The sequence below is a fragment of the Aphanomyces invadans genome (genome assembly GCF_000520115.1).
Source record: "Aphanomyces invadans strain NJM9701 unplaced genomic scaffold supercont1.22, whole genome shotgun sequence".
NCBI classification, from domain to species: Eukaryota; Oomycota; class Saprolegniomycetes; order Saprolegniales; family Verrucalvaceae; genus Aphanomyces; species Aphanomyces invadans.
Window position 1 is genome coordinate 206,231 of NW_008580167.1, and position 24,831 is coordinate 231,061.

Here is a 24,831-nt window from a genome sequence, read left to right on the forward strand (position 1 = left end):
GACGTAGATACTATGGTCATCGATTGGCCAAAAATATTCTTAATTTCCAGAGGATGATTTTGGACGTCCATAATATTAAAATTTCAGAAGTATGGTCGAGTTCCACAGGGGAAGGATTTCCGTCGTTCCCTGTAGTATTGCCATCCTTGTCCACACAATTAAACATGGCGGCGATCACACTACTACCGCAGACCAACGCAATTTCCGTGCGATTCGCCGAAGTGTTGGCGAGCGTATCGTCGTGGGGGGCGAGTTCGTCCAGGAATCGAGCGGCCATGAAGGGCACGATGCCGTAGTCGGGGTTCCTAAAGGTCGCGGCTTCTTGGTTGGGAGCTCTACCAAAAAGTTGTTAGTCGACACGATGAACATGCCGCCGTAGTTGAAGAGACAGACAAACGACAAGTTTTGCCACGCCGCTCGCGAGGTGAGACAGTCCAGAAATCGGCTAATAACTCGGGGTTTCAGCACCACGGTCAAGATTACGTGGCTGAATTGCTGGACGGACCTGCAACCCTCAGCGAATTCTCGAAGGGGGTGTTTTTGTTTGGCCCTGAATATAAGCGTGCGCTGCGGCGAAGAATTGCTTCTTGGAAGGTTTACATTGTTGACTCATAAAAACTTCGGGCTTGCAAAGTTGTTTCAGCACAAAACAGAGCTATCAGGACAGCGATGCCATCCCGCCATCGAACCCGTGGCCGCTTACGACGCCCATCACGACTTGCACGACCTAAACACAAACTACTCTTAACTTTGTCAACCGGCACGGGATTTTTTTTACCTCGGACAACGCTTGCCGGTAGACGGGAAAACTCCCTGCAAAAACATGACCGTGCACATGCACCCGCCATCGATTTTCGACGTGGACACTCCACGTTCGCTCGGGTTTTTCTTCCTGGGCAGCACGGCGGCAGTCTATCGATGCCGCCGCAGCAGCAGGACTCTTGAATATCACACTGAGCTTGCTGTGTAGATCTGGGTTGGGCTGCTGGTGAGTCGGCGTCGAAGCCGCCACAGCTCCAGTGTACTGGGTGCAACCATGGACTCGGTCGGGATTGTTCAACACTGCATCCACGGCCTGTGAATCCACAATCACAGCTTGCAAGAATTGTTGAACCAATGCACGGCAACAACACCTGAATCAAACGCCGCACTTGGAGTGTTGGGGTCGATGCCGGCAAATCAACATGCAGCCGGAGCGGCCACCACGGCATTGCCATTGTTTCTTCGAACAACACCATGGGCGACTCCATCGAACGACCTGCAGGAACATAGATTTTCGAGAACGCGTCGCACGTCGTCAAGACGTATCTACAGCATAAACCATCGTCGACCCTGTTTTTCGCGCCACTCTCCAAGAGGTGCAAGATAATACCCGAGTGGTGTATCTTGGAGTGCGCCGACGGGAGTCTGGTCAAAATGAACGTGGCGCTTGTGATGGGTTTCGGCGTACGTGGCTTGGTCATCCGTGATCGTAGAGTGATTAAACACAAGGAGCTGCGATCCCGAAATGTTGCGAACCTAACACGAAGCATCAGGTGCGCACGCACGTCACAGCATCCCCCATCGTATAGACGTTGATCCTATCTACCCATACGACACACTTTCTCGTTCCATACATTTTTTTCAAGCGAACGGGTGCAGCAGACTGACACCCATGGGAATGCAAACGGCATGGAAGTGCGAACGGTCCACTTACCACAGGAACCAAAGCCAAACCAAAGAGGACGCACACGCCGGTGTAAAATCCCCTCAAGATGTCGTCGGCTATCCCAGGGAATACGAGGATATACAGGAAGTAGAACGTCATGCAGAGAACCAAGATCTTGACGACCTACAGAGCGCAGCACAACGTCCGTTGAGACCACGTCGAAGAGTAGTCACTGTACCGTCGTTATTTCGAAGAGAAGAGTCTTCGCAGATCCCCGTCGCACGGCAACTTCGCGAATGACGTCGCCAGCTTTGTTGAGCCACAGCAACAGCGGAACGCCAAAAATCCACAGAGGCCACTGACACAGAAGCTTCGTGAAACGAACAGCGTGTAGCGCGGCGCAAAATAGTCCAACACGGAGCAGCCAGTACGTTTCCCATAATATCATGGCTTGTGCTTCGCCAGGCCACTTCCATCGCTCCGGCGTAAGCGAGCGCAGCAGGAAAAAGATCAATCGCGCCATCGGCATGGCAATCACAAGGGAGAAGAAGAGCAGGAGCACGCTCAAGTACAACTGATACCCGCCATTCATTTCTTCAACCCACCAGCTATGGAACTCGGACGTCTTGAATGCGCACAGTTCCACCATCGTCCGTCGGTGCTGCCGTGGCGCACCCGGCGGTTAAGACTTAGCACCAGGAATCCTTTGTTCAGATTGGTCCGATTTCTACGCACGAAGAGACTGGATTGGATAAAAATCATGGCGCTTTTGCAGATAATGTGTGCGATTGGTGAATATATTTGATTTTACCATTCAGTGAACATAATCCTTATCCTTTACATTTCACATTTCCACATTTCTTACTGCAGTGAAACATTTCGAGTGAAATGAGCCCTCGGCGTCTTGATTGTATACGACCAGTGCTAAGCCTTGATATGGCTACTGCGGGGAAGCTGGCCTCAGATTTCGCTCACCAAGCTTACCAATTTATCTACAATCACTACCAGAGTAACATTGATAATTCAATTTGTCGCTCTTTCCATGCACACAGTATGTATACATCAATAAAACTCAACTTCGCGCAGCTAGAATCTCCACGAGTCTTGTGCAAGTGGGTTTGAGAGTTTAACTGTGGAAAGAAGGAACTGACTTGAGTCGCGGCGAGATGCATGATGAGCACGCAAAACATAAACAAGCGAAAACTCCATAAAAATATGTATGTCATGCGGGTGCACTCAACCTTGCTGGCGTGTCTTTTGCACCCCAGTATTTCTTGGAGAGTATTTGAACTCCTTGGCCAAGTGTGCAAAATTCTTCATCGATTTCCTGTTATGGTGGACGTCAGCTAGAACCTTCCACTTGGCCAAATTTGAGCCAAAACAATATTTCGGTTTTTCGAGAAATTTACAAATATTATTTCGACATGTATATCGGACATGGTTCAGAACTTTCAAGAATTTTCCAATGCCTCCATCAATTTGTATTAATTTTGGGGGCACGATTTGTACCCTTGCTCATTTTTCAATTTACCAAGGAGCCCAAAAGAGTCTGGGTTCCAAGGCAGTGGGTGCTTGGGGACATGGCGGGTACTTTTAGCCTCCCTCTGCCTAGGCTGGCGTCTCTCCTCGGAGACAGCGCCGCCAAGGATGGCATGGGGATCAAGGCGGGGCACGGATCGTTGACGGTTAAGAGCCATGAGATCCACTGAAGTCCAGCCGTCCCTGTATGTGCTACTTCCGCGGAACGGCCCTTGGTGAATGAGTGATTGCCGTCCCTCCCTTGCCACTCTGAGTAGAGGCATATTGGTGATGTCTATTAGAGTCGCCATGCATGCAGCTGTCCTCCTGCCACTGTGGCCACCTTGTTCTCCATCCATGTTGCTTTGCGGTCAGAGAGTTTCCGAGCCATAGCCCATGTCCACGATGGCTTCACAGGCCACTGCTTCCCACCCCATCGCCGCCTCCATGGTGGCTATATTGTCCACAGCCCTACACTCAACAAGCGCCACAAACAAGCGCCACGATGGTGGCTTCAAAGGCCACTGCCCCATAATCCACAAGCGCCACCATGGTGGCCTGAATTGCTACTACTTCCCACTCCACAAGCGCCAACATTGTAACCGATTGAAATTGGACGACTGCTTTACCGCTTCGAAAGGTATGATTTGATGAATCTTGCATTACTTGGCTTCTCGCTTTGATTGCATTTCTTCTACAAGCTTTTCCTTTTCTTGAAAGAGAAGCTGTGGGATTCTTCTATGGCTCTTGTACTTTTTGTGCGCGAACTTTGTCAGCTCATAGTCGTATCCCAAGCTGTAGGCATCAACGAAGTGGGCACAACGGCGAAAGAATTTTCGAATTGAGGCGAGAGGTACAGATTCCAGACTCAATGGCACACAATTGGATAACCCGTCGAATGAATAGTCACAATGACTCCGTGCATGGCGCTTTGCAGCCCCCCAGTATGATTCAATTGGGTTCAATTCGCAATGGTACTTTGGCAAAAACGCACAAATGTGTCCAGCTTGAATGATTGTTTCTTCCAGTAGGGACATTTGAATACGAAAGTCCTCCTGTGATGCCATGCAGTGGCGCGCACAGCACAAGAGCACGTCTCCGCGATTTGTGCCGACGTTTGGTTGCTTACAGGTAAGTGGCATTTTTAACTCTTTGATATCATAACCCCGCTCCAGAAGAACTTGCTGCAATCCCTTAGCCTGACCACTGAGTGGATGGTCGTGATCAAACACCATGCTTTGAGGTGTGCCGTCGGACAACTTTCCTTGTCGAAGACGAGCCTGTGCTCCACCAGGTTTCAGGTTCATTTTTGAGGCACGCAAAGCGTCAGATGCAAAGGCTGCATGGTTCGTCGACTGATCAAAGGTGAAGAATGCCTGCGCACCAGGATGTAAGTCTTTGAAGGCAGATAAGACATCTTCTTTGACTTGGTTGATCATGTGCTCACATGTCCAATAGCCTTCGTTACTCTTTCCGACGTGCAGAGTTTTTGTCGTGTAAGTCTTGATGCCATCCACCATTTTGTACAAACGACCATGGCAAGGACACAGAAATTCTGACACCATTATAGAACGCCCCCGGCCTTTTTTGTGAAGGTCATGATTGTCGATTTGAGACCATCCTTTGCCACCGTCGTCGTTTGCATAAAAAACTGACTCGTCGTGAGTGACCCAGACAATTTCTGCTTGACCCATTGTTGTTGGAAGGTCGACTTTCATCATATCCTCGCCTGAAAAAAACCTCATCCTGTCCGTGAGACCAAGGAACAGGGTGCAAAATTGCTTTCGGTAAGTCTTCACGTCTTCACGCTCATGCCCATCAGTGTAAATATTCTTCTTCCACAGGCCATATCGAAAGCCAATATGCTTCATCCAACGTCTCGCTGTACTTTCTGACACGTCTGCCTCAACTGCTCCAGTGAGGAAGGGTATGACGTCGATATTCAAGTGCCGTCTGAAAGCTTGAGGTGATCTTTGGTTAGGAGGTTGAGATCGAAGCCACTCTCCGCACTTCGCCATACAATCTTCGTCATGCATAAGAGACGTCGTCTTCTGATGCTTGCCTCGCTTGAACACCGGTAAGTCTCCAGTGAGTTCAAAATGACGCGACCAAAACTGAATTGTACGAGCATGACGGTTCAACTTCGTAGGCATTAGCATTGAAGCAGCAGTTGCTGCGCTTCGTCGGCATTCCCCATTCGAGCGCAGTTCAAAGAACTTCATCAGAACAGAAATTTGAACATATAATGATCCCGATAGAACCTTCGTCTTGTCATAGAGTAGACTCAATTTGTTCACACATTCGCTTGCAGACAAAGCTCTTTGGACTTCTTTCTGTGGCGTACTTTCTCCTTGGGGTAAGGTTGGCAAAAAGAAGGTCGATATGGGCTTCATGGGACAAGCAATAAGAGACCGATTATGCTCAGTACGAGTGCGGCGTTTTGTGCGCTCACTCTCTCCTGTGTAGACGACAGGGCGCTTTTTTGGGGCAACGTGCTGGTCTGGCAAATTTGATTCACACCATTCATGGAAGTACATCAAGGGATCTTCTTCGTCCATCCCGTTAGAGTCGTTTGAAATGACGGCTTGGTCCCCCTGGACAAAAGCACCACGAACCCGTGGTTGCGCTCGAGCATTATTGGAACGCCGAGATCGACGCCCCATGTTTTGTGTGGGGGGGGTTACAGGTGTGGTGTGATCTGTCCGGATAAATCTGTATTTACAGCCGGATAACTTTGCATACAAATTCCAAGTCTAATTAATCTTTCACCCCTGTGGCCAAATATTGGCTCCCCAGCTAATATTTCCAAACTATCAATCCCTATTTCTTAATCAATTTGTCTCCAAATTTTTATCGGAGACGTAGAATGTCTTCGTCTCTGTGAGATCTATCGATTCCACGTCTCAATTCATTGAACTTTTGAGATTTCAAAGTGAAATAGTAGATAGAAAATAGTGTGAAAAGTTGGAAGTTTATAGATGACGTCCACCATAGCACAACTGAAGCTGTACAAATGGCACTTCAAGGAAATTGAAAAAAAAGCAAAACGACATTGAACAACGAGATGCAATTTGATTGGTCAGTTTGTCAAAATGCTTGATTTAATTGGTTGAAAAGCCGTGAAAAGTTAACAGAACGACGATTTGATTGGTGCATTTTGATATAGGCCACATGATTGGACGAAAATCATGTAACGTGATTGGCTACTGCAAATTGAGTTTACCAAGTGGCGGCAAAATCCTTAGAAATCGCCGAGAGGGCTGCACCGATGGACATCGGATACGAGGCACCCAAGAATGACTTTATGATCATGGGGTACACAGTGGAGTTCCCTCATGGGAAGAAGCCGTTTGCAGCGCAGTTCGCCGTGATGAACAAGGTGCTTCTGGCACTGAAGAGAGAGCAGAACGCCCTATTAGAGAGTCCGACCGGGTCAGGCAAGACACTGGCCCTGCTGTGCTCGTCGCTGGCTTGGCATCGACATCATGCTGCGGAAATTAGTGAACGCAACCGAACGAACGTGGATGCATATGTCGCCTCCAAGCTGCTGGAATCGCAGGCAAAACATGCCCGTGATGTGGAAAACGCCAGAGCTGTCAAGGGACACCGTTTGAATGCTTTCACTCAAGCGGAAGATGCTATACGACAAAGAGAAACACAAGCTCCCCTACGAGCACCGAAACTGGACGCATTGGACCATACGCAACTCGTCGAAGCGATGGATCGATTGAACAGTGAGTTGGCTCCGCCACATCAATGGAACACTGTCGAACGATGTCAAAAGGAGTATGAACTCGCATGCATGATTCTGCGAGTTCACATGCTCGACGGTGGGAACGCCAACAGCGTCACGCTTGAGTTTGAAGACCGCCCGTCCAAAACTTTCGTTCTCGACGTGGCCACGGGCCGTGTTCAGCCTCTTGTGGATCCGAATGAGGAGCCTGCGCAGATGCAGACTGCGAGTCCAATAGACACCACGCAATTTAAAACAGACGACGACGACGACGATTTGGTGCACATCTCGTTCTCACAACTACAGAAACAGCAACAGCGCCCCAAACCTCCACTATCATCCAAATATGGTGCCCGCTTTCCTCCTGAATCCCCAGAGCCCGAACACAAACGTCCTGTCTCTATCCAGAAGCCTGATTTAGTCACGAATCGGTTCGATCAATTTGCTGCGCCATCTTCAGCCGTGTCGCCCGACGTACCGGGAATCGCACCATCGTCGCTAGCGCAGTCGATCGATGCTGTGAAGAAGGAAAAATTGCCTCAAATCTACTTTTGTTCGCGAACGCACTCGCAGCTTGCCCAGGTACGAAGTCAGCCCTTGCAAATTGACTTTTTATAGTCGGGTAGGTAATTCAAGAACTGAAGAAATGTCCATTTGCCAACCGGGTCAAAATGACGTTGTTGGGATCGAAGAAGCATTACTGCGTCCATCCCCGTGTGCGCAAGCTTGACCCAGGAAATCTTGCGGACGAATGCGCTGACTTGTTGGATGGCATGAATTGCAGATATCACACCAAGGTACAACGTAAAAACCACTGAGTTTTCAATAGGCATGGGTTACACAAATTGAAACAGTGCTTCGAATGCGTTCTTGTTATTTCAGATTTGCTTTTCCCCCATCGCTGGCATGAAGCGACCTTTTCGCAATATTTGTGCATTTTGATTCTTAAATGCTTGCACCGCTCAGGGAAAACAACGCAATGAGACTCGACTGCATGCACCGCCGGTTTGGGACATCGAAGATATGGTAACGTTGGGGGATGAACTGAAGGAGTGCCCATACTTTTTTGCTCGATCGCAAGGAGAAACGGCAGAAATCGGTATGTCCTAGTACATTTGATAGAAGTCTCTTGCTTGGATCATGTCAAGGTGTAGCTGTTGGCTCAATTTGAAATTCTTCCAACGCAATTCGTAGTGTTTTGTCCGTACAATTACATCATCGATCCGCAAATCCGATCGTCGTGTTCGATTGACTTGAAGAATGCAGTCGTCATATTTGACGAAGCGCACAATATTGAGGACGTGTGTCGCGACGCAGCATCGCTGGAGTTGCATTACCCCAGTCTCGAAGAAAGCGCGATCATCTTGACCACAGCCATTCAAAACCCCAAAGTTAGCGAGTCCAAGAAAGACGACGTCAAGACCCTGATGAAACTCATTAACGGATGGAAGCGCTGGCTGACACACATCAAGCCCACCCTGAAACCCATGGGGTAGGTTATCTTGTGCTCAATGCATCAGTTGATTGTGTTCGAGATTTTGACATGACCATAATCGTTGTTATGAAAACGTGACTCAAATATTCTCTCGACAGTACAGAGTAATTTTTTTTGCATCATTCTTTTGATCGTTCAAGGCTATTTCCTGTCTTTGGGACGAAGTGATGCCAACACTTGTGCTCAAATGATCGAATCCCAATCCTTAGAGCTTGAATTTTTGTGGTGTCAAAATACATTGTTTTCTTGAGTTTCTCCGGATGGTTACATTCATTGGTGTACGATTCCAGGTTTCATATCCCACCTTTTATTCCTCAGAATGACCTCTTATCGATTGAAACCAGGTTCGAGTACGAAACACGGCAATTCAGCGGTCCCGATGCTGCGGCAATTTTAGGTGAATACTGCGGACTTACACCACAGTCACTCGATTATTTCAAAATGGCGATGGAGGCTGGTACGGACTGACTGTATTTGTGCCAATGGAACAATTGTTTCGTTGTACAATTACATGACCACGTCTGAATATTTTTTTTGCAGTCATGATGGAAGAAAATGCCTCAAGCGCAGAGCTTGGCGACGAGCCGTCAACCAAGCGTACGTAAGCATGGAGTGCTGTCGATAGTCGATTCATTTGGATAAAAAATTATGTCTTCGCACACGTAGTCAAACTCGGCATGGCAACAATCATGGGGCTATCGAGCATTTTGAACGTGGCTGACTACTTATTTCGAGACTCGATGAAATATGTCCACGATTTCAAACTGGCTGCTGTACGTCAACGAGGGTTTGGTCGGCGATCCAACGAATGGGAATACAAGGCGTGTGTATGGTGCTTATATGCGGGGGTTGCGTTTAGCGATATAACCACTCAAGTACGTAAAGTCTGCATCGGTCGCTAGTTTTTCAGATTCTAAAGAGAATTTTAGACTCGCAGTGTCATTTTAACATCGGGAACTCTCAGCCCGATGACTTCGTTTGCTGGTGAACTGGGCACTACGTTTCCGATCACTCTTGAAGCAAATCATGTGGTGAACATGCAAAAGCAAGTTTGGCTGGGCACGGTAAACTATGTGTTTGGAGATAAACTCGTCTCATGGCCACTATATATCGTAGCTTGTACAAGGACCACCCAAACATCGTGATTTCAGTGCGACGTATGCAAACCAACAGGATCTGACGTATCAAGATGCATTGGGGGATATTGTTCTCAAGTACGGTGGGACAAGTTTTCTTTTCGATGAATTCCGAATGGAGTCAAGAAGTTCGACGTATTGTGGACATGAGTTGCTTGTGATATTGTCAAATCTCACGCATACAACTCGAAACCCGTCTTATGTGATGTTATGACAACTCACCATTGCACTCCGCGCAGTCGGGCCGTTCGTCCATCGGCACGACCGAAATCCACCACGATGTAACATTGTTCTCTTTGTAGCTTGTGCCGAATTGTGCCCGGTGGAATCTTGGTGTTTTTGCCATCCTATCGCTTCATGCAGCTACTGTACGATCGGTGGATGGTGACTGGCGCCATGGCGAAGATGGAAGAAAAGAAGAAGTCATTCGTCGAGCCTCGTGGCGCTGGAAAAGATTTTGACGCGTTACTTGACGATTTTAAAGCTGCCGTCGAAGGAAGCCGCCAGCCTGACGCTACGTACGGGATTCTCTTTGTGGAGGCCACATTCATATAAATGGCATGACTATTCTGGATTTAGAAAAACCGGCGCTCTGTTTTTTGCTGTCTTTCGAGGCAAAGTCAGCGAAGGCATTGACTTTTCCAATGACAATGCACGCGCGGTCGTCGCCGTCGGGATCCCCTTTCCTAACATCAAGGAGCAACAAATCGCTCTGAAGCAGGTATGAAGCTGCACCATATTGGTTTCCGAGGGTGTATATTTTCTGGAAGGTCAAAGGTTTTGTTTATAATATGCTGTGTGCAAGGCAGCTTGGAGATTTCATGTATGCATCTTGATTGTATCAAGCAAGCATATGGCTGAATTAATTTCGTGCCCCGTTTACAGATTTGTTGTCTGTGACCATAAATGCAGTTACCATGAAGATGCCAATTGAGTTTTGGTTCTGTTTTGTCTCTATGTGAGTTTGATTCTAAAGTTTTCATGCAGCAATATCAAAACGACCGATCTCAACATGATAAAACTTGTGCCCCTGGAAGAGTATGGTACGAACACCAGGCATTTCGTGCACTGAATCAAGCCCTTGGTCGATGCATTCGCCACCGCTTGGACTACGGCGCCATTTTCCTCGTTGATTCTCGTTATCGGTACAGATGGACATCTACTTCGATTTGCCAAGTGGAATTTGTTTTATATTTTGCGTTGTAACTTTAGGAACGAGCGATACACATACCAATTGTCCAAATGGACAAGAGGCCACTGTCAAGAATACGAAGTTGCCGAGGAAGCGTTGGAACACGTGGCCGATTTCTTTGGTCGTGTGGGATCCGATCCCGAGTTACAAAGCCATGTTCAAGCCGCCTTGATAACAGCGCCTGTCGAAACCGCGAGGAAGATTCCCAAGGTTTCAAAACCCACGAATGCATGGAAGCCCAAGAAGCCAAAAACCATGACATCATTCTTTCCCTACGCCAATTGAATATAGACGATTTCCAAGTATGGGGAATTGGCTCAATTAGCTATTGAGCATCCCTTGTCGACTTGCCAACTGGATCAAGAAAATTTGAAATTATGGGAGCGTGTGGAAATTTGACAGAATATGAATCAAGGACATCGAATGGTGAGAAAGTCGTCCTTTGCGTGTTCCGATGCAATATTGTTGCATGAAAGCAGTACCCAGGCCTCCAGCCTCGTACTTTCACATACTCTGCGTCCACTACAGATCATTAGGATATTATTTGAGTAATTGAACACGACGTAGCTGCTTGACAAACAGAAAGCCCGCTAAAACGTGACCGCTGTCTTGGTTGGCTGGTGGCAAATTTTAGACCAGAATTACAAGGTATGGATGCAGTGGCATTGCACTTTGGAATCTAGGCCGCATCGCATTGCTTTCTCCTCCTGAATATGTGAAGCTCGGTGAAGGTCATCACGCATCACGACTCTTTCGAGCAACGGGGTATTGTGAGTGAATTGTTATGGTGAAGAGCGAGAATTGGGCTATTTCAACTTCAAAAGTTCTTCCTGAGGTGGCCTGTCAAACATATTCGACATGAAAATTATCTAGATCTCTAAAAAAATTCCAAAGGAAGGCTTGTTAAATAATGATACAGGAGGCGATGACACTTATTGTTTGGTAAGGCACCCGACAAATTCGAATGCTTGGTGGTCATACGATAATCAAGATAAATGCTGACGTTAGTTTGATACAACTCCACAATGCGATGCACGGCAATGGCAGAATGCCCCCGCTCGTCAAGGGGCACACGCATTCTTACTTTCCAAATATCCCAATGGGTAACAGACCCAAATCGCATCGATTATCCGGCCAATATAGCCCGAAATAGCACAAGAATATTTGACGTCCACCTTTTCCCAGCCGTTCAAGTTTGAGAAAAATGTAAAAAAGAAAAATGTCATTTTCGATCAAAGTTGGATATGCACAAGTTCTTTATTCGCATTTTCGTGATGTGGACCCAAAATTCGATTTTATCCGGATAAAGACGTTTTATCCGGTAACAAGTCCACCAATCGACGGGATCACTTGGAGTTGGTGCGATGTTGGCGCGGGTGCTTCGGCGGTGTATCTCGATCAAGAGCTCCCGGTTGACGCCAGAAGAGATTGTGGCCAAGACAAAACGGCCCTTGAAGCCAACTAGCGCGCTGTCGCTGCCTCTTTCAAAGGTGTGTGGTTCTAATCGACCACCCTCCTCATTGTCGAAGCAGACAACAAAAGGTCGGAAAGGACCAGCGGCCGTCCACATGAAGGCCAGCGTCGATGACCTTGTCGACACCACGTCGGCTCCCATGCGTTTGGCCAAGCGAATGGCGATGGCTGGTATTAGCTCCCGCCGTGAAGCCGAGAAAATTATCTTGGACGGCCGCGTTGTCGTCAACGGCAGCAGGGTACAATTGTCGCGTCCGTTTCGTGCTGGCGTTCACTTCGCCCACACTAGGTGACGCAAGTTGCCCATAACGTAACCTTTGACGACGTTGTGACTGTCGACAATAAGACGTTACCTGCCCGCCCGTCCAAGCGCCGCGTTTGGATTGCCCACAAGTTACCTGGGGTAAGGAATTATTTCTGTGGTGTCCATCACCACATGCGATCGTAACATTTCGCGATGGGTCGCCATTGCAGGAATTGGTCACGTCCAGCGACCCCCGCGGTCGTCCGACCATCATGCAGCGCCTCAAGGCCATGGGTTTCGACACGCACGTGATGGCCGTGGTACGTTGCAAAATACTCTTCTTCCACATATGATCTCTTCGTAGGGCCGTCTCGACTACAACACAGAAGGTCTGCTGCTCCTTACGAATGATGGCGACTATGCCAGGTTCCTCGAACACCCCAAGCACTCAGTCCAACGAGTGTATCGCGTGCTCGTGTGGGGACAGGTGGGTGCTTCCATGGAATCCATTGTAGCTCGAGCCCGATATTTATGTCGATGTTTCAGGTCTTGCCTTCAAAGCTGGACGAACTTCGACGTGGCGCGTTGGTTGACGGCGTCAAGTACCGCCCGATGGAGGTGAAGATCGAGTCCACGACAAAAGACAAGGAAACTTGGCTCCAGGTCAAGCTCACCGAAGGAAAAGTACGTGACAAACTGGTGAAATTGCGTTTGACGGCAATTCTTGTGGCGCTGTAGAACCGAGAGATTCGAAAAGCGATGGCTCATGTGCGCCTTGTGCTCAAGCGCCTCATCCGCGTTGAATACGGCCCGTATCGCCTCGCCGACCTCGACAAAGGCAACGTCCTGGAAGTGCAACCAAAGTCTGTCGTCGAGTAGTGTATACAGGCGCGACACTACGTTGAATCTACAATTTTCGTTCCAGTGGAATTCCCGCATCATGCGTCCGATGCTGCAAGACTGCTGATCATTTTACGCATTCGTTGGCTCCCACGCATCCGGGCGTTTTGCGTCGCGGCCCTCATGGGGAAGTGGATATGTCTTGCCAAGGATAAGAGGCGGAAATGTTTGATCGGCTATGGTTTTGACCAGTCGCCCCGTGTTGACAACTCAATTTGTGCGCGAGATCGGGAGACAACGTGTCGACCGAGACGGCCCAGACGAGTCAGGATGGTTTAAGTGGAGTTGAATTGACTTTGGCAACGTGACATGGTGGAGACGATCCGCCGTTGATGGAACTCTGTGACTTTGTGCGATATGGCTCGCTGTTTTCTTTACGCTCGCGAAGGCTGCGACAGCCACCGTGAGACCCCACTGTTGTAAATTACTTTTATAACATATTTTAGCACCAATCCGCGTGGCTTTTGCTGCTGGATGGTGTCATGGCGATGCACCCACCGGCGGCCACGTTGGCCATGACAAAATTGGCACTGCTTTGCCCCGCTCGTTCTGGTGGACACGCCAGTAAAAAGACTGCTGGGCGTCCCGTCGCCCGCTACAACACTTGCCAGCCAACACAACGCCATGGGATAGCATGAACCCGGTTGAACAATCGCAGAATCACACAAGAAGCACATGAAGCAATAAGTTAAGTCGCATAAGTGGAACTGCAAACGGAGAGCTGTGGCTGGCATCGGATCGAAGGAGAGGTGGGTGAGCTACTACGAGAGCACCAATCGAACGACGTCGGCATCGACGTCGATCCTGTCATCGTCGCTGTCGTCTTCGCCATGTTCGTCTTCCAGAATGGCTTGCATTCGATGGACTCGCTCCATGCGAAGCCTCCGGTCGTCGCGCAGCACTTGCGCGTACGACTTCATGCGGTCGGTGAATCGCTTGCGGCGCATCACCTTGTCGACTCGCGTGACAAAGTACACGTATACGCTCATGAGGCCGGCGCCAAGAAGCACGTAAACCACTGCTTCCACATGCATTGAAGCCTCCATCAAGTCAACGGCCGACGAATGCACCACTAACGCCTTCGTGCCGACGTCCATCATGCCACGCGGTCGTGTGCTTGGTGAATGCAACAATGGAAACGACTCTGGATGTAACATCCAGACCCGAAAGAAGTGGGAAAAACACGGGAAAAACACATTCTCCACCGCCAGTCGGACAATGCGACATGTTTCAGATTTTTAAATAATATTTTTTTGATTTTTTAGTTCCAAAACATTAAAAATATATTTAAAAAATGATTTTAACCAACCATAATTAACATCTCGCATTCGTACTTCGTGAAAGGTCGAGGCATTGTTGTATGCCTCGTCAGGAAGCGGCACGACCTGCCGCCGCTTTTCCCGACGAGAGGAATAGATTGCACGTTCAGCGACACGCACGATTGGGACTCCCTCCTCAAGGCACCGCCTGCGGTTGCAAATCGTTTTATTCAGGCTCATACAAAACAAACGTATGCCCGAACAGTTGGCACATGCTATTTGTCGACAAATGTGGAATTCCATACAATTTTCCAGTAACGTTAGTATATAGAACATCCTAAGTACGTGTCCAATGCGTGTCGTATGCCCAAACGAGCAGGGTTTTCAACGATATTTGCTTGGGACGCTCCATTTCCCCCAAGCACGAGTTCGATACCTCCTTGCGTTGTACGATGTCTGGCTTTCCTCTATTGTCGCAAGCCATGATCCAGGATACATTTGACAGAGTCCCGTGGATCTTCTCTTCGATGTACGACTCCACTCCACATACAAAAGAGCGGTCGGACATGCCCAAAATGGGTAAAACACGATTTTCAATCGAATGTCCACGAGATGAAGTAGGAAATACACGCAACCAGGTGGGATATACACGCCCTCGCACCGAATAACTCCCTCGGGCAAGTTGTTGACACAAGAGCGTTCTGGGTGGCACGAACATTGCCGAGTTTGACGATGTGCCTCATCGACTTGTGGAGATGCCACAAGGCGCAACCCCATCGCATCCACCCGAAGTCAGTGTGTGAACGAGTGGCTGGCTGGATCAAAAGTGCTTCTGTCGACCCGGTGGAGCCTATCAAAATCGAAAGCTTCGAGATCTTGAAAGGTCACAATCGGTCAAACTTGTGACCATGGGATGTGGACGAATCGCACAAACTACGACGCAAAGGACATCGGGGTGCCACGTGTAAACGATCGAGTCGCGGTGGCGCGAAGGCCCAACGAGCGTCGTGACGCAAGACGATCCGTTAAACGAGACAGGTCGTTGCTCGCTGGAATGCACGGGGCGTTAACTCGATTTTGACACAAACAGTCACCCGCAGCGCGATCCAGAGACTTGCAATGACCGAGATGACGGCGTTTCAACTGGTGGTTGCCGTGCTGTTTCTAGGGACGATGTCTATAATGAGGCTACCCAACCTTTAGAGACAAGTGCGAGGTGGCTTTTGCCGACGTGCGGAGAAGCCTGTGCATGGACAGGTTGGCAGTGGCGTGTCGGTGCAAGATTTTAGAGTTCTGAGAGTTGCCCATATCGATGGCTCGGAGTGGTTACACGATTCAATTCCCTACGTCCCAGGACCACGATGTTGTCCTTGCCCCCTGCTGACACGTATGCTCTCACTCGCACTTGAGCTCAACTGTAAGGAAATTCCCGCAACGCCATGCACATCCTTGCCTCTGGCATTGTCCCGCTATCTCTCGCGTTTTCAAACAACGTTTTGGGACACCGCCGACGACGTGTTGTCGACGAAATCCGTTTGAGAAAGTCGAACGAGTTGTAGACAAGAGTTGTGTTGAGACTTTTCGTGGTGTGTTCCTGTGCACAAGCCACACTGAGCGCAAGTATTTGTCTAGGAAAACGCGGTGTCCGGAACAAGGCCGAGGGATTCCAAGTCGTTGGCAATCAAGTCGCTCTTGATGCCAAAGTTCGGACACGTCGTTTGCGTGAGACTGCCGTGGTGGAGCGCCACGACGGAGTGGTCGGTGGTGCTTAAGACAGGCGACCCACTCGCCATGGGCCGCGTGTCAAGTAGATAGGACGCTTCCAAACTATTCGTGGACTGGATCGTGGCTTTTCCCCACGCAGTCTTGTCTGTGATGCGCTTGCCCCATGCTTGGGGATGCTGGACAGAGTAGATGGGCTCCCCAACAATCGGCCCCGCCAGTCGGAGCTTCAAGTACGAGTACCTCGCGACTACCGACCGATCGAGCAGCACAATCGTGTAGTCCAGCTTCTCGTTCGTGTACAAGAAAGTGGCAGTGCCGCGCCAGACATCTCCAGGGCAGGCCAACTGCTTGTCGCACACCGTGTCGCCAATTTTGGTCGGGCAAGTCATTGTCTGCGCCATGAATTCAAACCGAGTTTTCGACGCATGGGATTGCGTTGCAATGCAGTGGTTGTTCGTGATGAAGTGGCCTTCGTTGCCGAGGAGAAACCCCGTACAGCCCGTGAGGACACCGTCCTTGTTGATCACGAGGCGCGCGACCGCGCGGGAACGTGCGGTCATGATGGGGGAATGATTGAAACATGCCGCTTCCTGCGTGCGTTCGACGTTGCCGCCGCACACAGCTTCGTGGGTCGGTGGGCTTTGCAATACACTCGTGTACCCTACAACGTGAAACCCCGTGCACGTTGACGGAGACGACGATCCCCCCGCCGGGATCGCTCTTGTGTACAGTTCAAGACGGAGGCGCGACCCATTGATGCTCGGCGCGTCAAACGCGCCGTGGTACTCGGCCCCGGACAGCTTTACCGTGGCCCCCGTCTCAAGGGATCGCAGGAGAACGTAGTCGTTGCGTGGCAAGTTGAATGCACTGAAGCGCACAATGATGAAGGGGTCGCCGCCATTGTCGATCTCGCGCGTGAAGGCCGGCTTGAAACAGCCTCGTTCGCGCTGAAACGGATAACTCGTCGAGTTGTCGCACCCGACGCTAAAGGCAAGCGGAATGACTTGGGCAAACGTAGCGACGGCAACCAACGTTGCCAGCACCACGGCGTGGAAAGGTACTTGCATGGTGCAAGTTGGAAAATGCCTTGGCAGCAAGGGGTGGCGCGACGCGCTGGACGTGGAATGTTACGCCAGGACGTTCATGAGGAGGAGCTAGCCCACCGCACACTGCTCAGATTGCGCAGTGACGTGCTCCATCTCGTCGGCATCGTCCACGCGCTTTCTCCTGCACCCAAAACCTTCCTGCACCCATTGCGTTGTTGACGTTCGAGACGATGGAGTGCAGCCCAAGCCACACCTACTCTCAACCGTCGTGTCGGCTAAAAATATCCCCGGTCGTTTCACTGGGCCTGCGAGCCTTGATGGCCACACGCCATGCAATCTTGCTTTCCAGCGTCAACTCGTGGCGAGTCGAGCGATGCTTCTTCGCGTCATTCGTTTCGCCTGGTTGCTGGCCACAAGTGTGCGCAGTGCACTCGTCCCATTGTCACAAACCCTGGGCTGCCATGCCGCGTCGCCGCTCAGCGTCACGATCGAGTCGACGTCGTACTCGACGCCGTTCATGTCGCTCCGGTTCTCTTCGTTTTACTTGGCCCCGCACGACCACCTTGTCGTTCGCCCGTCCGATCCCGACTCGACAATTCCACCCGTCTACTTTTATCCAAACCAAACGTTCCACAGCACGTATGGGCTCGACGCGCCGCCGATGGCCACCACACGAGTGGTTGCGACCCTTGTCGTCGCTCGTCCAAACTCGTTGGCCACCCAATCTTGCGTCCACATCAGTGGGTACACGGCCGAGCTCGAACGCCCTCAAGCCAGCGAAGCCATCTGTGGCGTTGATCGAACGCAAGAAGCTGCGTGCTACAAGCTGTCGGCGCCATCCATGTTTGCCAAATCCAATGCCGTTGCACGCCTGGTCATCAACAGAGACGGCAACCTGACGGGGTGCACGGGCTGGCTGCTTGGATCGGAAGGACATCTTGTCACCAACAACCATTGCATCGACGAAGCGAGGCAACTCGTCGGCATTCGCATCGAGTTCCTGGCCCAAACCGACAAGTGCCCCCAGAGTTTTCTCGAAAAGAGCTGCATGCGCCAACTCGCGTGTACAGGAGAGCAGTGGCGCGGCTCGACGACGTTTGTGTACACCAACAAAGCGCTCGATTACACGTTGATTCAACTCACTTCGACGACCGGCCCCAACGTGGCGACCAAGTACGGGTTTCTTCGACTGCGCGCGACTGGCCCACAAGTCGGCGAGCCCATTTACATTGTTCAGCACCCTCAGGCATGGGGCAAGCGCATCTCGGATAAAACGGCAACTGGCCGCGCCACCGTGGCCGGGCTCAACCTGTTGGAGGCCGAATATTTCCTCGATACACAAGCAATGTCGAGCGGGTCGCCCGTCGTGGGCGTTGAGGACGACGCCGTTGTGGCGCTCCACCACGCAGCGTACTCGACGTGCCCGAACCTCGGTGTACGAAGTGACGTGATTGTAGCCGACCTGCAGGCGCAGACTTTCGTGCCCCAGAACGGTGTGCTCTGGTCTCGTAACCCTGCCTAGACCATGCCAAACAGTCCATTTTGTTTCATGCATGCTGGCACGTGCATGCGTTGGGTGCTCGACGGACATGGTGTCCACACTGTGAGCTGCGTGCTGCCAAGTGAGCACGGCTAAACTGCTGCGCACACACACCTTGCATGCCACGACATGCCAATCGTTCGATCGTCCCGATGGAATCGCCACGTCGTTCCCAGCACACGGCATTTTGTCGAGGCGAAGCCTTCCATGACCAAATGATATACGACTGGACACAAAATTGAAAACGTGCTCGACGTGCACGGTGCTGGTGCTGTAACAACGCTCGACACCAGCAGCATCTTCATTTGGCCATGCAAATGAAATGGCGGGTCCGGTGGACCGTGCATGCAACCAAACGCAACAGCGTCAGCGACGCCATGGATGTGGTGCTGCGCCGCTCCATCATGCTCGTGGCCATCGTGTCGTCGCAGGGATGGCGCTGCGTCGCCGACATCTAAACCGATCCACTTGACAAAAAGTAACGTCACAGTGACCTTTGGGGCAAGGAGGACGAGGAGTTACGTACGTGGCTAGTGCCAACATGGAGCCGACGTTGCGGAAGAAATCGAGCGTCAAAAACATGTCGCGGCACACCCACGCGAGTGTATTGGAGCCCCTCGACACGCTGCAGCAGTACGAGGGTACGATGCACACTCGAGCACGACGGCGAGTTGAACGAGGGGGGGTCCGTAGAGCTGTTGGAGACAGCCCATGCGCACTACAATCAGGGCAAGTACAACGACGGCATTGCGATTTGCGACAAGCTGTACGACGTCGATGCGTCTCGCACGGACAATCTGCTGCTGCTCGGGGCACTGCATTTTCAGCTGCGCAATTTCTCGGAGGCGATTTTTTACAACCAACAGTGCATTCGCATCGAGCCGCAGTTTGCCGAAGCGTTTGGCAATCTCGGTGCGTTCATGGCGAGATGTGTGTTTGTGAACGCGATCGATCCAACGCTTGTGTGGTTGGCGAAAGGGAACGCTTTGAAGGAAATTGGGGACACCCATGGCGCGATCCAGTTTTACTTGCGAGCGATTAAACTCAACCCTCGCTTTGCTGACGTGTACAACAACTTGGCCAGCAGCTACATGCAAATGCACGCCACGCATGAAGCGATCGAGACGTACAAAATGGCGTTGGTGCTGGGTGAGTGACCCTGTTCCATACGTCGTCGTACATCGTCATCCCGTTCAGCAAACCACGATGGCGCACATGAATTGACACTATGCTCCTTCGTTCGAATGGTGGTGGCGCACTTTGCACAGCTTTTTTCGTTCGTGTGTGAATGGATTGTTCGCATACTCGTAGATCCATGTTTGGTGGATGCCCATTCGAATTTGGGCAACTTGTACAAAGCGCAAGGGTTGTTTGAAGATGCCACGACATGCTATGCCAACGCGATTCGGGTCAAGCCAACCTTTGCCATCGCGTGGAGCAACCTGGCGGGTCTCCTCAAGGACGACGGTCAGCTGGACAAGGCCATCGAGCATTACAGGGAAGCGATTCGACTGGCGCCGGACTTTGCCGACGCGCACAGCAACTTGGGCAATGCGCTGAAGGAATCTGGACAAACGAATGCTGCCATTGAATCGTACAAGACTGCGATAGCACTGCGACCAGAGTTTGCCATTGCCCATGGTACGAGGCGGCGAGAGAGTGGTGGGCGCTTCAACTTTGTTTCGTCTGGCTGCAGGCAACTTGGCGAGTAGTTATTTTGATGCGCATCAAGTCGAACTTGCGATTGCCACGTACCGCATCGCGATCCAGCTCGAGCCCAATTTCCCCGATGCCCACAACAACTTGGGCAATGCGCTGCGGGATATCGGCCAGCTCGAACAAGCGGTACGTTTCGACGCATGTCGTCGGCGATGGTTTTTGTTTTGCATGTACGAGCGAGCATCGACCGTGTGTTTTCACACGAATACTTGTTTTGATGCGGGTTGTGCCATGCGCGGACGAATGTTTAGATCAGCTGCTACCGCACAGCGCTACGCCTCAAACCAGACCACCCCCACGCATACAACAATCTGGGCAACGCCCTCAAAGACAAAGGCATGATCAAGGAAGCTATTCATTGCTACATGACGGCGGCGCGGCTGATGCCTCGATTTGCGGCAGCCCACAGCAACTTGGGCAGGTGAGCCTCCCCCCTGGACTCCATTCCATCCCGTGTTGCATGCGATTCGATTGAAAATGGGTTGGCGGCAGCATGAAATCTCATCTTGTACAGCGTCTTGAAAGAACAAGGCAAAATTGAGCAGGCCCTTGCGCACTACCAAGAAGCCGTCGCGATCGATCCGTCGTTTGCAGATGCGTTCAGCAACATGGGAAATGCGTACAAGGGTGCGTCTCCGTCGAACGTGCACGGCGATGCCAATTGCATTGTCTTTTTTTGTCGGAACAATGGCGCGTTGACCGCATCGTGTTGCAGATCTGCTTCGACTGGACGACGCCATTGCTTGCTACAGCACGGCGATTCGTCTCAAGCCGACGTTTGCCGATACGTATAGCAACCTGGCGAGTGCGTATAAAGATGGCGGTCGCATGGAGGAAGCGCTCACATGTTTTCGCAAAGTAAAAACTCCCACAGACTGCCACGAAAACAAAACCTGAACGAACTCGACTGTTGTGGCGCTTGCAGGCGCTGAGCCTACGGCCCGATTTTCCCGAAGCATTTTGCAACTACGTCCATTCCCTGGCTGTCGTATGCGACTGGCGGACTCGCAGCCAGGTAGGGATATATATATCCAACATTTAAATCGTCGACTGCCCGATGCCCCGTTCGATGGCCCCATGTTGTCGTCAATAATCTCTTACCGATGTACAGGACATGAAGAAATTGATGGCGATGCTCGATCGACAACTGGGCACCGATTCGACTCTGCCGACCGTCCAGCCGTTCCATGCCATCATTTACCCGCTTCCTGCTGCTCCATTGCTCGAAATTTCCAAACGGTACACACCACGTGCTCCATGTTTTTCCGAATCAAGCATTGCCACGACGTGATGGCTACGCGCAAGGACAAATCGGATGACATCGACAAACGCACGTAGATATGCCCAGCGGGCTCGACTGAATTCGTCGCTCGTGGATCTCGGCACGCTGCGCTATCGTGCCAAGCGGTCCGACGAGCGCTTGCGCGTTGGGTACGAGCACTTTGATACCTTGTTGATACGAATTTCGGCGTATTGGTGTATGTCCCTTGCCTCTCTCATGCCGAGGGTGGTAGTTACGTGAGTTCGAATTTTGGAAACCATCCGCTGTCCCACCTCATGCAGAGCGTATTTGGTCTCCATGATTCAAACCGGGTTGAAATCACATGCTACGCCACGTCTCCGTCAGATCAGTCGCAGTGGCGCCGAAAAATCGAGTTGGAAGCTGAACATTTCAAAGATTTGAGTGCCATGAGTACCGGCGACGCGGCACGATTGATTCACAACGACGGGATTCATATCCTGGTCGACTTGAACGGCTACACCAAGGGTACGCTTGCGACCGCTCTTGGTGTCGACATGTCTCTAAACATCAGTAGGAGCTCGCACCGAAATTTTCGCGCTGCGACCGGCCCCGATTCAAGTGTCGCTGATGGGGTTCCACGGATCGATGGGAGCAGACTACATCCAGTACATCGTCGCAGATAAAATCGTGCTGCCACTGGACCATGCGGCCGTGGGCTACACGGAAAAAGTGCTGTATATGCCCCACACGTTCTTTGTGAACGACCACAAGCAGAGCGCTCGGGCCGTGCTCGATGTCGACACTTGCCCCAGTCGCAGTCAATATGGCCTTCCCGAAGACAAGTTTGTCTTTTGCAACTTTAGTCAGCTCTACAAACTGGACCCGACCATGTTTGCCACGTGGATGCATATTCTGAAGCGCGTGCCCAACTCGGTCCTGTGGCTCGTGCGATACCACCACAACGGTACGCTGACGTGAGCGACATTCGATTTGCTGCCACATGGCTCCGTGTGGAATTTAGAGCTCGAATGAGTGGCGAAATTTTGCTTGGATTCCATGACGCAACCTCCTCGCTCCTTCATGCTCTCTATGAACAGAATTGGCTGAAACAAACCTGAAAGCCGAAGCGAAAGCCCATGGGATTCGAGACTCTCGTCTCCACTTCACCGACGTGGCGCCGAAAGACGAACACTTGAAACGAGGGCAAGTTGTGCATTCGTCGTCCATCTTGGAAATGCTTGGTGCGCTAACCCTGCCATGGAAGGTACTTGGCCGATCTTTTCCTGGACACAGCTACGAGCAATGGCCACACAATTGGCTGTGACATCTTGTGGAGTGGTAAGTATGTTTTGTCGGGTTGCAACCTGCTCGATTTACGTGCGTCACCAGGGACACCCATGATAACGAAAACAGGCCACCACATGGCGTCGCGCGTCGCGTCGAGTTTGTTGCTGGCCGCCGACTTGCCCGAGCTCATCGCAGACTCGTTGGAAGAGTACGTGCGGAATCGTTTTTTTCTCTCTCTCTGGACACACACGATGATTCCGTGTGGTTGTGTGTCGGATGCCAGTCCACCGGTGTGTTTGCATTTGTAGGTATGAAGAACTGGCCGTCGCGCTGGCGTTGGACATGGATAAATTGTGGGAATTGCGCAAAAAGCTCGAATCGACACGCACAACATGCCCATTGTTCGACACGATGCGATGGGTACGATCGAGTTTTGAGTTCTTGCTTCGTCCATGCGCCGACAATATCTCGGTCTAGGTGCGGAACTGGGAATCCGCCGTCCTATTGGCGTGGGATGCGCATATCGCTGACGTGCCACTCGATCACATCGACGTCCCAGATATCGAAGACCTTGTCGTGTCGTGATGGAGCTTGAAACGTATTCCTACGGTGAAGAGCCAAGTACAACCTGCAAACACCCTCAGAACATACAAATGAAACACGGACCGAATGCAATTGTCGAGATTTTCGACCCTGCGTGCACAAAAACGGGCTTGAGATCCTTGTCCGAGGGAGAACCGCTTTTTGTAGCGCCACTGGAACGCGTGTTGAGTTTCATGATGCCAGCGCCGTGCTGGAGAACCATCGCGATAATGTCCAGGCAATGAAGCTTCGCCGAGTGCATCCAATCTACTCCACATTCCTCGTGAAGTGGCGATTCAATCGCCCTGGCACGAAATACCGTCGCAGAAACAATGACACTATTCTCGACGTGCATCCCGACAACGACGCCGACGTTTGCTTTGCTTGGATGCCACATCGAGTGGGGCGTGTTCCGAACTGGATGACTCCGCCACGCGATCCTGTGCCTCCCGCATACCCCGTCTTTCGAGTGGGCATTCGCCCTTTGCCACAGCAACTCTTGAACGCCCTCGACGCTTCCCCGCTGCACTCGACCGCTTCTCATCGTTCGTGCCTTCCTACAATCGATGGACAACTCATAACGTGCAGGGCAATGCCCAAGTGCATGTGGTGTATGGAAAACTTGTCGACTGCCGCGCTTTCATCCAAACGGCATCCAATTTTTGTGCGTCCTGAAATTAGGGCGCCCTGTCCTTGCCACCCCCAAATAGCCCCAAATTCGGCACATACCGTCACATAGTCTATTGTGTATTTTGAACGCTTCGACAAATTGACGACCTGTGAGATTTCTCCAAGGGGTATTTCTCAAGACCATCCCACCAGTGGAAATATTCCTCACGATCGTCAAAGTGGACCGTTCATGAGGTACTGATCTCCCCCCCTAAACGAAACGGGTCAAAGTGAATATAACTTGAAATATTATAATATTATATTTCGAAGTACGTTTGAAATTCAAATGGTTGTGCTGTGTATTTCAATAGTTTATACCTCCAATGTTTTATACTCCCTCTGTTCCAAAATTGTTGTCCGAGTTTTGGGAGGGTTGACATGACTTCGAATAAAATACAGAGGTAATTTTCAAAGTCGGATGT

At 50.8% G+C, this 24,831-nt stretch overlaps 8 protein-coding genes across 15 annotated transcripts; 4 read left to right on the forward strand and 4 right to left on the reverse strand.

The window, feature by feature from the left end:
- Positions 1–111: 111 nt before the first annotated feature.
- Positions 112–2,347, reverse strand: H310_09634 (hypothetical protein). 3 transcript variants are annotated; one of them, XM_008875764.1, is made up of 8 exons: positions 1,887–2,347; positions 1,697–1,831; positions 1,373–1,518; positions 1,134–1,308; positions 779–1,075; positions 506–727; positions 394–445; positions 112–335 (listed from the first exon to the last, which is right to left on the reverse strand). In XM_008875764.1, the coding sequence occupies exons 1-6, from the start codon at positions 2,295–2,297 to the stop codon at positions 659–661; spliced, it is 1,233 nt and encodes a 410-aa protein (XP_008873986.1). In that variant the 5' UTR covers positions 2,298–2,347; the 3' UTR covers positions 112–335; positions 394–445; positions 506–658. The 3 variants fall into 3 exon arrangements, with proteins under 3 accessions (XP_008873986.1, XP_008873984.1, XP_008873985.1); XM_008875762.1 differs by lacking the exon at positions 394–445; XM_008875763.1 differs by having other exon boundaries at positions 112–445.
- Positions 2,348–3,828: 1,481 nt separating this feature from the next.
- H310_09635 (hypothetical protein) lies at positions 3,829–4,605 on the reverse strand (the record flags this gene model as incomplete). The annotated part of the gene is made up of 2 exons (XM_008875765.1): positions 3,829–3,961; positions 4,145–4,605. 2 exons carry the CDS (start codon positions 4,603–4,605, stop codon positions 3,829–3,831), a joined length of 594 nt encoding a protein of 197 aa, XP_008873987.1.
- A 1,787-nt stretch (positions 4,606–6,392) lies between these two features.
- On the forward strand, positions 6,393–11,152 carry H310_09636 (hypothetical protein). Its single transcript, XM_008875766.1, has 13 exons — positions 6,393–7,481; positions 7,526–7,696; positions 7,866–7,998; positions 8,094–8,391; positions 8,739–8,851; positions 8,935–8,991; positions 9,061–9,269; positions 9,324–9,458; positions 9,511–9,608; positions 9,833–10,048; positions 10,110–10,251; positions 10,518–10,675; positions 10,743–11,152. Exons 1-13 carry the CDS (start codon positions 6,435–6,437, stop codon positions 11,005–11,007), a joined length of 3,042 nt encoding a protein of 1,013 aa, XP_008873988.1. The 5' UTR covers positions 6,393–6,434; the 3' UTR covers positions 11,008–11,152.
- Positions 11,153–12,081: 929 nt separating this feature from the next.
- H310_09637 (hypothetical protein) lies at positions 12,082–13,412 on the forward strand. Of its 3 annotated transcripts, none has more exons than XM_008875768.1 (7): positions 12,082–12,212; positions 12,255–12,434; positions 12,485–12,598; positions 12,670–12,759; positions 12,804–12,926; positions 12,986–13,123; positions 13,178–13,412. In XM_008875768.1, the coding sequence occupies exons 1-7, from the start codon at positions 12,087–12,089 to the stop codon at positions 13,316–13,318; spliced, it is 912 nt and encodes a 303-aa protein (XP_008873990.1). In that variant the 5' UTR covers positions 12,082–12,086; the 3' UTR covers positions 13,319–13,412. The 3 variants fall into 3 exon arrangements, with proteins under 3 accessions (XP_008873990.1, XP_008873989.1, XP_008873991.1); XM_008875767.1 differs by having other exon boundaries at positions 12,829–12,926; XM_008875769.1 differs by having other exon boundaries at positions 12,986–13,412.
- Positions 13,413–13,751: 339 nt separating this feature from the next.
- On the reverse strand, positions 13,752–14,470 carry H310_09638 (hypothetical protein). Its single transcript, XM_008875770.1, has one exon. It carries the CDS (start codon positions 14,437–14,439, stop codon positions 14,101–14,103), a length of 339 nt encoding a protein of 112 aa, XP_008873992.1. The 5' UTR covers positions 14,440–14,470; the 3' UTR covers positions 13,752–14,100.
- Positions 14,471–16,146: 1,676 nt separating this feature from the next.
- On the reverse strand, positions 16,147–17,595 carry H310_09639 (hypothetical protein). The gene has a single exon (XM_008875771.1). It carries the CDS (start codon positions 17,388–17,390, stop codon positions 16,227–16,229), a length of 1,164 nt encoding a protein of 387 aa, XP_008873993.1. The 5' UTR covers positions 17,391–17,595; the 3' UTR covers positions 16,147–16,226.
- Positions 17,596–17,742: 147 nt separating this feature from the next.
- Positions 17,743–18,891, forward strand: H310_09640 (hypothetical protein; the record flags this gene model as incomplete). The annotated part of the gene is made up of 1 exon (XM_008875772.1): positions 17,743–18,891. The coding sequence occupies one exon, from the start codon at positions 17,743–17,745 to the stop codon at positions 18,889–18,891; it is 1,149 nt and encodes a 382-aa protein (XP_008873994.1).
- Positions 18,892–19,411: 520 nt separating this feature from the next.
- H310_09641 (hypothetical protein) lies at positions 19,412–23,743 on the forward strand (the record flags this gene model as incomplete). 4 transcript variants are annotated; one of them, XM_008875776.1, is made up of 17 exons in its annotated part: positions 19,412–19,550; positions 19,603–19,821; positions 19,888–20,058; positions 20,221–20,550; positions 20,606–20,754; positions 20,880–21,049; positions 21,143–21,255; positions 21,344–21,486; positions 21,554–21,643; positions 21,740–21,867; positions 21,967–22,059; positions 22,143–22,396; positions 22,446–22,835; positions 22,969–23,074; positions 23,136–23,366; positions 23,467–23,578; positions 23,636–23,743. In XM_008875776.1, exons 1-17 carry the CDS (start codon positions 19,451–19,453, stop codon positions 23,741–23,743), a joined length of 2,907 nt encoding a protein of 968 aa, XP_008873998.1. In that variant the 5' UTR covers positions 19,412–19,450. The 4 variants fall into 4 exon arrangements, with proteins under 4 accessions (XP_008873998.1, XP_008873997.1, XP_008873996.1 ...); XM_008875775.1 differs by having other exon boundaries at positions 19,603–20,058; XM_008875774.1 differs by having other exon boundaries at positions 19,888–20,550.
- Between the last annotated feature and the right edge of the window lie 1,088 nt (positions 23,744–24,831).

Coding starts and splice junctions, on each gene's coding strand:
- H310_09634 (XM_008875762.1), bottom strand. CDS start 2,297: ATGGTGGAACTGTGCGCATTCAAGACGTCCGAGTTCCATAGCTGGTGG. Junction 1,519..1,696: donor GTTTGGCTTTGGTTCCTGTG/GTAAGTGGACCG, acceptor GCTTCGTGTTAG/GTTCGCAACATTTCGGGATC. Junction 728..778: donor ACCGGCAAGCGTTGTCCGAG/GTAAAAAAAATC, acceptor GTTTGTGTTTAG/GTCGTGCAAGTCGTGATGGG.
- H310_09636 (XM_008875766.1), top strand. CDS start 6,435: ATGGACATCGGATACGAGGCACCCAAGAATGACTTTATGATCATGGGG. Junction 8,992..9,060: donor CGACGAGCCGTCAACCAAGC/GTACGTAAGCAT, acceptor TCGCACACGTAG/TCAAACTCGGCATGGCAACA. Junction 10,676..10,742: donor CTCGTTGATTCTCGTTATCG/GTACAGATGGAC, acceptor TTGTAACTTTAG/GAACGAGCGATACACATACC.
- H310_09637 (XM_008875768.1), top strand. CDS start 12,087: ATGTTGGCGCGGGTGCTTCGGCGGTGTATCTCGATCAAGAGCTCCCGG. Junction 12,213..12,254: donor TGTCGCTGCCTCTTTCAAAG/GTGTGTGGTTCT, acceptor TTGTCGAAGCAG/ACAACAAAAGGTCGGAAAGG. Junction 13,124..13,177: donor TCAAGCTCACCGAAGGAAAA/GTACGTGACAAA, acceptor GTGGCGCTGTAG/AACCGAGAGATTCGAAAAGC.
- H310_09639 (XM_008875771.1), bottom strand. CDS start 17,390: ATGCAAGTACCTTTCCACGCCGTGGTGCTGGCAACGTTGGTTGCCGTC.
- H310_09638 (XM_008875770.1), bottom strand. CDS start 14,439: ATGATGGACGTCGGCACGAAGGCGTTAGTGGTGCATTCGTCGGCCGTT.